At 46.5% G+C, this 16,394-nt stretch overlaps 1 protein-coding gene across 3 annotated transcripts in view; it reads left to right on the top strand.

Annotated features, from left to right (window-relative positions):
• LOC143289716 (centrosome-associated protein 350-like) overlaps positions 1-5,873 on the top strand; it is a 186,608-nt gene extending 180,735 nt beyond the window's left edge. For all 3 annotated transcript variants that reach the window (XM_076598782.1, XM_076598781.1, XM_076598783.1), the window contains 2 exons: positions 221-353; positions 4,203-5,873. In XM_076598782.1, coding sequence (XP_076454897.1) covers positions 221-353; positions 4,203-4,894 — 825 coding nt within the window. In that variant the 3' untranslated portion in view covers positions 4,895-5,873. The remainder of the gene's footprint in view (positions 1-220; positions 354-4,202) is intronic.
• Positions 5,874-16,394: the final 10,521 nt, after the last annotated feature.

Here is a 16,394-nt window from a genome sequence, read left to right as displayed (position 1 = left end):
AGTGCAGTGCCACACACACTGGAGACGCATGCAGTGTGATGCATGCACGCAGGGAGAACAGGGAGGGGAGGGGGCACAAATAGAAAAAGGGTGTGAATCAACTGTGTGTCAATTTACAAAGGAATGTTGGGATAGGGAAAGTATGACAATTTACACTCTTTTTTCTTTTTCTTTTCCTTTCCCTGTCTGTTCTCATGCTTACGCACATGTGTGTGTGCAGGAGGAGGAGGATGAATACGACTTTTCTGGGCTGATGGGAGACAGTCAGGATTTCTTTGACGAGGACTTTGGTCTGTCGGCCAAACAGCAACTGCCCCTCTCTCCTGGCCTGAAGGCAGGCAGCGGTACTGCTGGTGAGTTGGACACACCTGTCATCTGTCCTGACTCACCAACACCTGTCACGACTCATTGACACCTGTCATCTGTCCCAACTCGCTGACACCTGTCCTGACTCAATGACACCTGTCTGTCCTGACTTGCTGACACCTGTCCCGACTCACTGACACCTGTCTGTCCTGACTCACTGACACCTGTCCTGACTCACTGACACCTGTCTGTCCCGACTTACTGACACCTGTCCTGACTCTCTGACATCTGTCTGTCCCGACACACTGACACCTGTCCTGACTCACTGACACCTGTCCTGACTCTCTGACATCTGTCCTAAATTACCAACACATGCCCTGACTCACTGACACCTGTCCTGACTCACTGACACCTGTCTGTCCCGACTCACTGACACCTTTCCTGACCCACTGACACCTTTCTGTCCCAGCTCACTGACACCTGTGCTGACTCTCTGACATCTGTCCTGAATTACCAACACATGCCCTGATTCACTGACACCTGTCCTGACTCACTGACACCTATCCCGACTCACTAACACCTGTCCTGACTCTGTTACACATATCCTGACTCACTGACACCTGTCCTGAAAGTTACACATGTCCTGACTTACTGACACCTGTCCCAACTCACTGACACTTGTCCTGACTCTGTTACACCTGTCCTGACTCACTGACACCTGTCCTGACTCACTGACATCTATCTCAGGTATGTGTTGTTGTCACACAGGTAATGACATGGTGTGTGTTGTTGTCACACAGGTAGTGACATGGTGTGTGTTGTTGTCACACAGGTAGTGACATGGTGTGTGTTGTTGTCACACAGGTAGTGACATGGTGTGTGTTGTTGTCACACAGGTAGTGACACGGTGTGTGTTGTTGTCACACAGGTAGTGACATGGTGTGTGTTGTTGTCACACAGGTAGTGACATGGTGTGTGTTGTTGTCACACAGGTAGTGACACGGTGTGTGTTGTTGTCACACAGGTAGTGACATGGTGTGTGTTGTTGTCACACCATGGTGTGTGTTGTTGTCACACAGGTAGTGACATGGGGTGTGTTGTTGTCACACAGGTAGTGACATGGTGTGTGCTGTTGTCACACAGGTAGTGACATGGTGTGTGTTGTTGTCACACAGGTAGTGACATTGTGTTGTTGTCACACAGGTAGTGACATGGGGTGTGTTGTTGTCACACAGGTAGTGACATGGGGTGTGTTGTTGTCACACAGGTAGTGACATGGTGTGTGTTGTCACACAGGTAGTGACATGGGGTGTGTTGTTGTCACACAGGTAGTGACATGGTGTGTGTTGTCACACAGGTAGTGACATGGTGTGTGTTGTTGTCACACAGGTAGTGACATGGGGTGTGTTGTTGTCACACAGGTAGTGACATGGTGTGTGTTGTCACACAGGTAGTGACATGGGGTGTGTTGTTGTCACACAGGTAGTGACATGGTGTGTGTTGTTGTCACACAGGTAGTGACATTGTGTTGTTGTCACACAGGTAGTGACATGGTGTGTGTTGTTGTCACACAGGTAGTGACATGGGGTGTGTTGTTGTCACACAGGTAGTGACACGGTGTGTGTTGTTGTCACACAGGTAGTGACATGGGGTGTGCTGTTGTCACACAGGTAGTGACATGGTGTGTGTTGTTGTCACACAGGTAGTGACATGGTGTGTGTTTTTGTCACACAGGTAGTGACATGGGGTGTGTTGTTGTCACACAGGTAGTGACATGGTGTGTGTTGTTGTCACACAGGTAGTGACATTGTGTTGTTCTCACACAGGTAGTGACATGGTGTGTGTTGTTGTCACACAGGTAGTGACATGGGGTGTGTTGTTGTCACACAGGTAGTGACATGGTGTGTGTTGTTGTCACACAGGTAGTGACACGGTGTGTGTTGTTGTCACACAGGTAGTGACACGGGGTGTGTTGTTGTCACACAGGTAGTGACATGGTGTGTGTTGTTGTCACACAGGTAGTGACATGGGGTGTGTTGTTGTCACACAGGTAGTGACATGGTGTGTGTTGTTGTCACACAGGTAGTGACATGGGGTGTGTTGTTGTCACACAGGTAGTGACATGGTGTGTGTTGTTGTCACACAGGTAGTGACATGGGGTGTGTTGTTGTCACACAGGTAGTGACATGGGGTGTGTTGTTGTCACACAGGTAGTGACATGGTGTGTGTTGTTGTCACACAGGTAGTGACATGGTGTGTGTTGTTGTCACACCATGGTGTGTGTTGTTGTCACACAGGTAGTGACATGGGGTGTGTTGTTGTCACACAGGTAGTGACATGGTGTGTGTTGTTGTCACACAGGTAGTGACATGGTGTGTGTTGTTGTCACACAGGTAGTGACATGGTGTGTGTTGTTGTCACACAGGTAGTGACATGGTGTGTGTTGTTGTCACACAGGTAGTGACATGGGGTGTGTTGTTGTCACACAGGTAGTGACATTGTGTTGTTGTCACACAGGTAGTGACATGGTGTGTGTTGTTGTCACACAGGTAGTGACATGGTGTGTGTTGTCACACAGGTAGTGACATGGGGTGTGTTGTTGTCACACAGGTAGTGACATTGTGTTGTTGTCACACAGGTATTGACATGGTGTGTGTTGTTGTCACACAGGTAGTGACATGGGGTGTGTTGTTGTCACACAGGTAGTGACATTGTGTTGTTGTCACACAGGTAGTGACATGGGGTGTGCTGTTGTCACACAGGTAGTGACATGGGGTGTGTTGTTGTCACACAGGTATTGACATGGTGTGTGTTGTTGTCACACAGGTAGTGACATGGTGTGTGTTGTTGTCACACAGGTATTGACATGGTGTGTGCTGTTGTCACACAGGTAGTGACATGGGGTGTGTTGTTGTCACACAGGTATTGACATGGTGTGTGTTGTTGTCACACAGGTAGTGACATGGTGTGTGTTGTTGTCACACAGGTATTGACATGGTGTGTGCTGTTGTCACACAGGTAGTGACATGGGGTGTGTTGTTGTCACACAGGTATTGACATGGTGTGTGTTGTTGTCACACAGGTAGTGACATGGTGTGTGTTGTTGTCACACAGGTAGTGACATGGTGTGTGTTGTTGTCACACAGGTAGTGACATGGGGTGTGCTGTTGTCACACAGGTAGTGACATGGGGTGTGTTGTTGTCACACAGGTAGTGACATGGGGTGTGTTGTTGTCACACAGGTAGTGACATGGTGTGTGTTGTTGTCACACAGGTAGTGACATGGGGTGTGCTGTTGTCACACCATGGTGTGTGTTGTTGTCACACAGGTAGTGACATGGGGTGTGTTGTTGTCACACAGGTAGTGACATGGTGTGTGTTGTTGTCACACCATGGTGTGTGTTGTTGTCACACAGGTAGTGACATGGTGTGTGTTGTTGTCACACAGGTAGTGACATGGTGTGTGTTGTTGTCACACAGGTAGTGACATGGTGTGTGTTGTTGTCACACAGGTAGTGACATGGGGTGTGTTGTTGTCACACAGGTAGTGACATGGTGTGTGTTGTTGTCACACAGGTAGTGACATGGTGTGTGCTGTTGTCACACCATGGTGTGTGTTGTTGTCACACAGGTAGTGACATGGGGTGTGTTGTTGTCACACAGGTAGTGACATGGTGTGTGTTGTTGTCACACAGGTAGTGACATGGTGTGTGTTGTTGTCACACAGGTAGTGACATGGTGTGTGTTGTTGTCACACCATGGTGTGTGTTGTTGTCACACAGGTAGTGACATGGTGTGTGTTGTTGTCACACCATGGTGTGTGTTGTTGTCACACAGGTAGTGACATGGTGTGTGTTGTTGTCACACAGGTAGTGACATGGGGTGTGTGTTTTCAGGGGAGTCCCCCAGACCAGCCCCCAGTGCAGCCCCTGTGGCGGATGTGTATATCGTTCCCCACGAGCGTGGTGAGGTGGAGGCCATAGTGACGGACGCCGTGTCTGTCTTTTGGAACCTGCGACGCTGTGGAGAGTCGTGGGAGTCGGTGACCCCCCCTGCCGACTTCCTGCAGGAGAGCGGCTCAGCTGATGGCGCCGGGGAGCCCATGGAGGGCATGGTGTCTGCCAGCCGCCGCACCTTCAGGTCGCTGATCTTCGACCTGACCGGGGACATCGTGCGAGACATCTACCGCCACGAACACGATACGGACCCCCCACCACCCTGGCAGAGACCCGCCCCCAGACGTCAGCGCTACTACAAAGGGGCATCACCCCCCTCCACCCTGGACGGCCTGGTGCCGGTGGTGCAGGGGGCGGTGACGGACATCCTGGGGGTGGCTGGGTGTAGCGGGAGGTTCCGGGGACGCAGCAGCAACAAGTGGAACGTGCGCAAGAAGAAGGACCACGTGGACGCCCTGCTGGTGGAGGAGCTGAGGGAAGAGGAGGCCGACTGGATCAACTATGACGCCGATGAGCTGGCAGTGAAGATGCAGCTGACGGACACCATCTTCCAGTCCCTGCTGGACGACGCAGTCACCACCCTCAACAAGGTCTACACCAGCAAGCTGCGCCGCCTGTCACACACCTCCTGACTGCACCTGGCCGGGGTGTCTCTGTGAGGAATCTGGGCTGTGTGCTGCCCTCAGGCCGTGACGGGGACAGCCAGGTGGGGGTGGTGCCTGCTGCCTGTCCCTGGTAGTCTGCCCACTGCTAGCAGCCAGCCAGCATTGATACACAGCAACACTGACCTGGGGGGACAGCTGGATTCCCTGCACTGCCTCACTGACAGTCAATAATGTTGTTGTCCCTTCTGGACTGCAATTAGTGATCAAAATGAAGAAAGAGAAATCAATTTTACATTCAGTTATGGACATGACATGAGAGGAAAAACTGAATGACATTGTAGATGGACGTCCGGCTGCAAAGAGTGACGTCACTGTCAGTAGAACTGACACCTCTAGTGTTGCTGTCACAGACAGTTTGTGCTTTCCTGTTGGACAGAGACCTGCCCCCCCCCACCCCCACCCCCCCATGTTTGAGGGGACAGCCACACGACCTGCCTTGCCATCACACCTTGACCCCTCCTGGGCCACCTGCTGAAGGTGGTCAGCTGTTGTTGGACCTGTGCTGCTGTCAGGGACAGGGACAGCCACACGACCTGCCTTGCCATCACACCTTGACCCCTCCTGGGCCACCTGCTGAAGGTGGTCAGCTGTTGTTGGACCTGTGCTGCTGTCAGGGACAGGGACAGCCACACGACCTGCCTTGCCATCACACCTTGACCCCTCCTGGGCCACCTGCTGAAGGTGGTCAGCTGTTGTTGGACCTGTGCTGCTGTCAGGGACAGGGACAGCCACACGACCTGCCTTGCCATCACACCTTGACCCCTCCTGGGCCACCTGCTGAAGGTGGTCAGCTGTTGTTGGACCTGTGCTGCTGTCAGGGACCAGTGTGTGCACTGCAGTGGACCTTGCAGGCTGGTGCGTGTGTCTTCCCCTTCTTGTCAACGCTTGTTTGAGACAGCGGGGGTCACTGCCTGCCCCTTGAGACGACAGGAACATGTGGAGCTGTGTCTCCCTGTGTGTGTGTGTGTGTGTGTGTGATCTGACCTTATTTATACATGATTGGATTATGTGGATATTGAACACATAGCTTTTTCTCACGGCAGAGTACTTGGTGTGTTTAGTGCTGTCTTGGAGCAGGGTTTACATGTTTGACATTTGACAGACCTAGAGGACTGCTGTGAAACTCACAATGTATTTATATCTCTGTATCTGTTGCTCTTTTATGCATCTTTTTTTCTTTCTTTCTTTTTTTATGCTGCAGCATTGGTTTCTGAACTCCAGAAACAGGTACAGCTTGTGTTTTAGTCCCTCCACTGTTGTGGTGATTGTCCAGCATGTGTTGATTTGTGCCTTGGCTGTGTTTTAGGGAGACTTGTAGGTGCTTCAGGTCGGTGGGTGTGAAAGGTTGGGGTGGGGAGGGAGTGGGAGATGGTGGCGCCACCTTCAGCCCTAGTGGCAGGGCTGGCAGTAGTAGTGTCCCTTGTTTGGCATGGACCCCTCGTTGTGTACCTTCACCACCGTTCAGCATACGTCTCTCCTCTACTGCCACTTTTCTCTGTGTGTGTGTGGGAGGGGGGGGGGGGTCTTACAGGGGCCCACACGCCTGCATACAGGCCACGCTGTTTTAGTGGTCATTTTTTTTCTTTTATCGTATTTTGTTGGGATCTTGATCATGTCAAAAAATAATGTACTGGCTTCCCATTTGACATTGTCTGTCAGTCTATGTGTTGAAGATGTGGAAACGAACAGAACACTGTCTGTCTCTGTGTGTGTGTGTTGAAGATGTGGAGACGAACAGAACACTGTCTGTGTGTGTGTATCACTGTATGTGTTGAAGATGTGGAAATGAACAGCTGGTCTTTGCTTCATCAGTCAACACTCAAACCGCCATCTGTGATAAACTAGCAGCAAGCTGTATGTCCACAAGTCAGACTTGATTGTGTATGTGTGTTGTTTTAACTATATGTCCACATGTCAGACTTGATTGTATATGTGTGTTGTTTTAACTATATTTCCACACGTCAGACTTGATTGTATATGTGTGTTGTTTTAACTTGAGTGTATTGATGATGGAAGCTGTGGACCTTTGCCTGCAGTGTGGAGAGGCTTGATGTGTGGATAAAGGCAGAAGCAGCAGCTGGGAAAAAAGATGTGAATTCCATGCCAAGTTCTCTGTCCATCATTATGAAGGCTCCATGTCGGTCTGTTTGTCTTGATGCTGCTTGTGCCCCTCCCCTCCCTCCCTCCCCTCTCTCTCTGTCCATCATCATGAAGGTTCCATGTAGGTCTGTTTGTCTTGATGCTGCTTGTGCCCCTCCCTCCCCTCTCTCTCTGTCCATCATCATGAAGGTTCCATGTAGGTCTGTTTGTCTTGATGCTGCTTGTGCCCCTCCCCTCCCTCCCTCCCCTCTCTCTCTGTCCATCAAGGGCAAATTCCAAACAGGGTGTGCTTCAGGAGAAAGGAGGACAGTGGTGTTTTGAACTGAAAGGTCTGTGTGTGTGTGTGTGGATATGTGTGTTTGTGGATGTGTGTGTGTGTGTGGATGAAGAGGGTTGGTTCAGTCAGGAGGCCAAGAGAACCAAGTGAAGAGTTTATACAGTCCTCTGTGATGTAAACTGACACCCTCCTGGAACACGTGTTGGGGAAAGCCTGGGACACATTGTTAACAGTGAGCTGTACACGTATAGTGACTGACAGAGTGAGATGTACACACACAGTGACTGACAGAGTGAGATGTACACACACACACAGTGACTGACAGAGTGAGATGTACACACAGTGACTGACAGAGCGAGATGTACACACACACACAGTGACTGACAGACTGAGATGTACACACAGTGACTGACAGAGATGTAAACACACACACACACAGAGTGACTGACAGAGTGAGATGTACACACACACAGTGACTGACAGTGAGATGTACACACAGTGACTGACAGAGATGTACACACACACACACACAGAGTGACTGACAGAGTGAGATGTACACACACACAGTGACTGACAGTGAGATGTACACACAGTGACTGACAGAGATGTACACACAGTGACTGACAGAGATGTACACACACACACACAGTGACTGACAGACTGAGATGTACACACAGTGACTGACAGACTGAGATGTACACACAGTGACTGACAGACTGAGATGTACACACAGTGACTGACAGAGATGTACACACATACACACACACAGTGACTGACAGAGTGAGATGTACACACAGTGACTGACAGATATGTACACACACACACACACACAGTGACTGACAGAGTGAGATGTACACACAGTGACTGACAGAGATGTACACACACACACACACAGTGACTGACAGAGTGAGATGTACACACAGTGACTGACAGATATGTACACACACACACACACAGTGACTGACAGACTGAGATGTACACACAGTGACTGACAGAGATGTACACACACACACACACACAGTGACTGACAGACTGAGATGTACACACAGTGACTGACAGAGATGTACACACACACACACACACACAGTGACTGACAGAGTGAGATGTACACACACAGTGACTGACAGAGTGAGATGTACGCACACACAGTGACTGACAGTGAGATGTACACACAGTGACTGACAGAGATGTACACACAGTGACTGACAGAGATGTACACACATACACACACACGCACACACAGTGACTGACAGACTGAGATGTACACACACACAGTGACTGACAGAGTGAGATGTACACACACAGTGACTGACAGAGTGAGATGTACACACCCAGTGACTGACAGAGTGAGATGTACACACACACCGTGACTGACAGAGTGAGCTGTACACACACAGTGACTGACAGAGTGAGATGTACACACACACAGTGACTGAGTGAGATGTACACACACACCGTGACTGACAGAGTGAGCTGTACACACACAGTGACTGAGTGAGATGTACACACACACCGTGACTGACAGAGTGAGCTGTACACACACAGGGGACAGAAGAAGAAACCAAAAGCTACACAGTTGACAAGGGTTACAGCCACAGGGAAACCAGCAACACAGACCATACTGTCTATCGGAACTGGGCTTTGATGTGTGGACGTGTTGATCATTGTGTGTGGTGAAGTGTGGTCAACATAGGATTAAGGGTGAAGATTACTGGGGATTGATGATATTGACTGTTGATCATTGTGTGTGGTGAAGTGTGATGAACATAGGATTAAGGGTGAAGATTACTGGGGATTGATGATATTGACTGTTGATCATTGTGTGTGGTGAAGTGTAGTCAACATAGGATTAAGGGTGAAGATTATTGGGGATTGATGATATTGACTGTTGATCATTGTGTGTGGTGAAGTGTAGTCAACATAGGATTACGGGTGAAGATTTTTGGGGATTGATGATATTGACTGTTGATCATTGTGTGTGGTGAAGTGTAGTCAACATAGGATTAAGGGTGAAGATTATTGGGGATTGATGATATTGACTGTTGATCATTGTGTGTGGTGAAGTGTGGTCAACATAGGATTAAGGGTGAAGATTATTGGGGATTGATGATATTGACTGTTGATCATTGTGTGTGGTGAAGTGTAGTCAACATAGGATTAAGGGTGAAGATTATTGGGGATTGATGATATTGACTGTTGATCATTGTGTGTGGTGAAGTGTGATGAACATAGGGTTAAGGGTGAAGATTATTGGGGATTGATGATATTGACTGTTGATCATTGTGTGTGGTGAAGTGTGGTCAACATAGGATTAAGGGTGAAGATTACTGGGGATTGATGATATTGACTGTTGATCATTGTGTGTGGTGAAGTGTAGTCAACATAGGATTAAGGGTGAAGATTATTGGGGATTGATGATATTGACTGTTGATCATTGTGTGTGGTGAAGTGTGATGAACATAGGATTAAGGGTGAAGATTATTGGGGATTGATGATATTGACTGTTGATCATTGTGTGTGGTGAAGTGTAGTCAACATAGGATTAAGGGTGAAGATTATTGGGGATTGATGATATTGACTGTTGATCATTGTGTGTGGTGAAGTGTGATGAACATAGGGTTAAGGGTGAAGATTATTGGGGATTGATGATATTGACTGTTGATCATTGTGTGTGGTGAAGTGTGATGAACATAGGGTTAAGGGTGAAGATTATTGGGGATTGATGATATTGACTGTTGATCATTGTGTGTGGTGAAGTGTAGTCAACATAGGATTAAGGGTGAAGATTATTGGGGATTGATGATATTGACTGTTGATCATTGTGTGTGGTGAAGTGTGATGAACATAGGGTTAAGGGTGAAGATTATTGGGGATTGATGATATTGACTGTTGATCATTGTGTGTGGTGAAGTGTAGTCAACATAGGATTAAGGGTGAAGATTATTGGGGATTGATGATATTGACTGTTGATCATTGTGTGTGGTGAAGTGTGATGAACATAGGATTAAGGGTGAAGATTATTGGGGATTGATGATATTGACTGTTGATCATTGTGTGTGGTGAAGTGTGATGAACATAGGATTAAGGGTGAAGATTATTGGGGATTGATGATATTGACTGTTGATCATTGTGTGTGGTGAAGTGTAGTCAACATAGGATTAAGGGTGAAGATTATTGGGGATTGATGATATTGACTGTTGATCATTGTGTGTGGTGAAGTGTAGTCAACATAGGATTAAGGGTGAAGATTATTGGGGATTGATGATATTGACTGTTGATCATTGTGTGTGGTGAAGTGTGATGAACATAGGGTTAAGGGTGAAGATTATTGGAGATTGATGATATTGACTGTGGTGTTACAGTGTGAGTGATGGTTGATAACCATGATGGTCATGTTGAAATGTGGGGCTTGAAGCAGGGACATTGTAGATGACTGGGTGGCACTGTACACACTACACACTGTACACACTGCACACACTGCACACACTGTACACACTGTACACACACACTGTACACACTACACACTGTACACACTGTACACACTGCACACACTGTACACACTGTACACACATGGCTGTGATGTGGGAGACACACTGAAGTGGCCTTGTTCCTCATGGCTTCATCCTCGCCTCTTACCTCACACTGGCTTGCCCCTGTTTTCCACAGAGTTTTTGTACATACCTGGCTATTTATTGCAAAGTGAAAGTAATATCCATCATTTTATATATCCATAAATTCTGGTAGTCATAGCCTGATCACTCATAAACAATAATCAGTACTTTTATCTTTGATTATAATCTTCACTAATTTTTGTTGTACAGCATCATACTTTCTATCATCAAGATACTTTGGTTTTGTTTGTTTGTGTTCCTCCCACTGCTCCCCATTGTGTTGGTGGAGACGCTCCTAGTTTGGATTTATTTTGCCACGTCTCTGACCCTATATTGTGTTAACGGAGACACTCCTAGTTTGGATTTATTTTGCCACGTCTCTGACCCTATATTGTGTTAACGGAGACACTCCTAGTTTGGATTTATTTTGCCACGTCTCTGACCCTATATTGTGTTAATGGAGACACTCCTAATTTTGATTTGTTTTGCCACGTCTCTGACCCTATATTGTGTTAACAAAGGCCGCTCCTAGTTTTGGTATACATTTTGCCACATCTCTGACCCAATATTGTGTTAACAAAGACCGCTCCTAGTTTTGGTATACATTTTGCCACATCTTTTGCAAGTTGACTAGAGGGGAGATAGTGGTGTATGATGTGTGTGGTTTGTGACTGGAGAATGACTTCCCACACAGCACAGCACAGTGTCTGGTGGGCCTGTGGAGGAGACAGAGGTCAGCGTCAGTGGACAGGGGTCAGCGTCAGTGGACAGGGGTCAGTCCGTGCTGTGACGGAGGTTGGCATTGAGAGAGAGAAGTGTGAGTCACATCAACCCTGGTGGATACTACGCAGGCATTTGATATCACTTGTTCTTGGGACCGCCTTGAGGTTCTGTCACAACATTGTCTGCTGATCAACATGCCCAGATGGATGGGAACTTTAACCTGCTTTTGTCTTCACTACACACACACACACACACACACACACACACAAAAGAGAGTGTCCATCATGTGAGGCAGACAAAGGGGCATAAATCCCTTCATCGGAGGCGGAACAGGGGCAGTAATGGTGTATAGCATGCAGGGAGAGTGATGGCTCTTGGTGGAGCTGACGTGCTTGAAGGGCTGCAGTGGCCGTCTTCACTCTCACTGTCTGTGCTCTGTTTTCTTCTCTTTTTTTTATCAACTTGATGATAACAATCATGTAAACAAATTTATTTGTCATATATTTGATTTTGGATATATCAGCGTCATGTAGTTTCTGGAGACAGAACTCTCTCAGTGCCTCAAACTCTCTGATGCCACCACTCTATCACTCTGCTCTGTTTGTTTTGTAATGGAAATCCAGCGTAATCCATTTCATCCTAATATTATTCATCCACCGCTTTGAATGAATATGTTATTAGTGAATGACTATCTCATAAGCTTCGGTGATCAGTGTGTAGCCTGGGAATGTGGGAATGAGAGAAGAAGATGAAGTGTGAGTGTGTGACTGCTTGGAAGATGTGAATGGTTAGTTAGCACTAGTGGAACCAAGCTGCCAAAGACAGTCCATCCATTCCGTCCATGTCCCGTTCTGGACTGGGTGCCAGATACTGTGACCTTGATGTGTTATCGCTGTATGATGTGCTACAATATTGCGACATATTGACATGTACAGGCTTGATGTCAACAGCAGTCTGTCTCATAGCCATGTGCTCCTCAGAAGGTTAGCCTCATGTAGTGTGTGGATGGATCGGTGTGTGATGGTGATTCTCTTGCACAGTGTGTGGATGATGTGGGTGAATGGTGATCTCTTGCCACAGTGTGTGGATGTGTGGTGAATGGTGATTCCTTGCCACAGTGTGTGGATGATGTGGTGAATGGTGATCTCCTTGCCACAGTGTGTGGATGATGTGTGTGAATGGTGATCTCCTTGCCACAGTGTGTGGATGATGTGTGGTGAATGGTGATCTCCTTGCCGTGAAGTGTGTGGTGCTGAAGTTGTTGATGGTGTGGTGAATGGTGATCTCCTTGCACAGTGTGTGGATGTTGTGGTGAATGGTGATCTCCTTGCCACAGTGTGTGGATGATGGTGTGGTGAATGGTGATCTCCTTGCCACAGTGTGTGGATGATGGTGTGGTGAATGGTGATCTCCTTGCCACAGTGTGTGGATGATGGTGTGGTGAATGGTGATCTCCTTGCCACAGTGTGTGGATGATGGTGTGGTGAATGGTGATCTCCTTGCCACAGTGTGTGGATGATGTGGTGAATGGTGATCTCCTTGCCACAGTGTGTGGATGATGGTGTGGTGAATGGTGATCTCCTTGCCACAGTGTGTGGATGATGGTGTGGTGAATGGTGATCTCCTTGCCACAGTGTGTGGATGATGGTGTGGTGAATGGTGATCTCCTTGTCACAGTGTGTGGATGTTGTGGTGAATGGTGATCTCCTTGCCACAGTGTGTGGATGATGGTGTGGTGAATGGTGATCTCCTTGCCACAGTGTGTGGATGATGTGGTGAATGGTGATCTCCTTGCCACAGTGTGTGGATGATGGTGGTGAATGGTGATCTCCTTGCCACAGTGTGTGGATGATGGTGTGGTGAATGGTGATCTCCTTGCCACAGTGTGTGGATGATGTGGTGAATGGTGATCTCCTTGCCACAGTGTGTGGATGATGTGGTGAATGGTGATCTCCTTGCCACAGTGTGTGGATGATGTGGTGAATGGTGATCTCCTTGCCACAGTGTGTGGATGATGTGGTGAATGGTGATCTCCTTGCCACAGTGTGTGGATGATGTGGTGAATGGTGATCTCCTTGCCACAGTGTGTGGATGATGGTGTGGTGAATGGTGATCTCCTTGCCACAGTGTGTGGATGATGTGGTGAATGGTGATCTCCTTGCCACAGTGTGTGGATGATGTGGTGAATGGTGATCTCCTTGCCACAGTGTGTGGATGATGTGGTGAATGGTGATCTCCTTGCCACAGTGTGTGGATGATGTGGTGAATGGTGATCTCCTTGCCACAGTGTGTGGATGATGTGGTGAATGGTGATCTCCTTGCCACAGTGTGTGGATGGTGTTGTGGTGAATGGTGATCTCCTTGCCACAGTGTGTGGATGATGTGGTGAATGGTGATCTCCTTGCCACAGTGTGTGGATGATGTGGTGATCTCCTTGCCACAGTGTGTGGATGATGTGGTGAATGGTGATCTCCTTGCCACAGTGTGTGGATGATGTGGTGAATGGTGATCTCCTTGCCACAGTGTGTGGATGATGTGGTGTACATACTGTATGTCTATGGCCTTTATCTGTATCATGCGTGTCAGTCTGAACAATTGTGCTGGAAGGGTTTGGAAGTTGTCTCATTACAGCTTTTTTGTCTCCACTTTTTTAAATCAACGAGTGCCGATGAAAAACAAAACAATGAGTGAATAAATATAAATGGTACCGCTTACATTCCAACTTGGTGAAGTTAATCCATCTTGTTTTTGGCAGCCAGCTGATATGAAGTAGATCTCTCTCTCTCTTTTGCACATAGACTTAGGCACTTCTATAAATTACAAATAGTATATAAGATACTCAACTTTTACATTCTCTGTCACACTCTCTCTTACACACACATGAGCCTACAAACACTACACATTCACACACTCATGCATGCATTCACATACATACTTTCGCAGCTTTCTGTTAACATGTGAAAAGTTGCATTGTTTTAACACTGTCCATACTGTGTCCTTTCAGTGGAGAGACGTGGAAGGGTCAAAAGCGAATGAACATTACTCTCCATCAAACAGTGAGTGAGAGGTTGTTACTCACACCCTGATGAGTACTTTTCCCATCAGAAAATTGTATCTAATAAGAAAATTGTGTTGGAATAGTTTTAGCATGCCTGCCTTCTTATCTGGAAGACCATTTTTATGCCTTTTTATTGCTGACTGTACTGGAGTTCATAGGTCGTCTGACAAAGCTGTCCAAGGTGTTTGATTTGTCCTCATTCAATGAATGAACATGATGGGTTAAAATCTATTTTTTATACACAACTGTAACATGGTGTTTGTCAATTTCTTACACAGGTGTACAGAAATGTATTTGAAATCATATAATAGTTGTCTCCAGATGTTGATAATAAATGAAACTTGAAATAATCCTACTTTTCTTGATTGAAAAAAAATTTTGTGTATGATCTGAAAGTGTGTTGATGGGTGTGTGGATCAAACTGCTATTCTGTTCAAGGGAGAAAAGTTTGCAACATATTAAGGAAAATGTTAAAAATTAAAAATAACATGCACATATCTAACGCCAAACATGTATAACAAATCACCACACCATGCACATAGTTAACGTCAAACATGTGTAACAAATCACCACACCATGCACATAGTTAACATCAAAATGTGTAACAAATCACCACACCATGCACATAGTTAACGTCAAAATGTGTAACAAATCACCACACCATGCACATAGTTAACATCAAACATGTGTAACAAATCACCACACCATGCACATAGTTAACGTCAAACATGTATAACAAATCACCACACCATGCACATAGTTAACGTCAAACATGTGTAACAAATCACCACGCCATGCACATAGTTAACATCAAAATGTGTAACAAATCACCACACCATACACATAGTTAACGTCAAAATGTGTAACAAATCACCACACCATACACATAGTTAACATCAAAATGTGTAACAAATCACCACACCATGCACATAGTTAACATCAAAATGTGTAACAAATCACCACACCATGCACATAGTTAACATCAAACATGTGTAGCAAATCACCACACCATGCACATAGTTAACGTCAAACATGTGTAACAAATCACCACACCATACACATAGTTAACATCAAAATGTGTAACAAATCACCACACCATGCACATAGTTAACGTCAAACATGTGTAACAAATCACCACACCATGCACATAGTTAACGTCAAACATGTGTAACAAATCACCACACCATGCACATAGTTAACATCAAAATGTGTAACAAATCACCACACCATGCACATAGTTAACGTCAAACATGTGTAACAAATCACCACACCATACACATAGTTAACGTCAAACATGTATAACAAATCACCACACCATGCACATAGTTAACGTCAAAATGTGTAACAAATCACCACACCATGCACATAGTTAACATCAAACATGTGTAACAAATCACCACACCATGCACATAGTTAACGTCAAAATGTGTAACAAATCCCACTCCATGTCCACAGGACACATACACACACACATGCACATACTGTTTCACATGTGACAGAGTGTATCCATTGTTTGTCCCCAGATGGATGGACGCCTGAATGCTGGGTGAATCATGACGTAACACATGAACCAGTCACAGTGTGTATCCATTGTGGTGAATCGTGATGTAACACATGAACCAGTGACAGTGTGTATCCATTGTGGTGAATCGTGACCTAATACATGAACCAGTGACAGTGTATCCACTGTGGTGAATC

The sequence above is a fragment of the Babylonia areolata genome, chromosome 14 (genome assembly GCF_041734735.1).
Source record: "Babylonia areolata isolate BAREFJ2019XMU chromosome 14, ASM4173473v1, whole genome shotgun sequence".
NCBI classification, from domain to species: domain Eukaryota; kingdom Metazoa; phylum Mollusca; class Gastropoda; order Neogastropoda; family Buccinidae; genus Babylonia; species Babylonia areolata.
The sequence above is the reverse complement of the archived record's forward strand: the minus strand, read 5'-3'. Positions and strand labels throughout refer to the sequence as shown.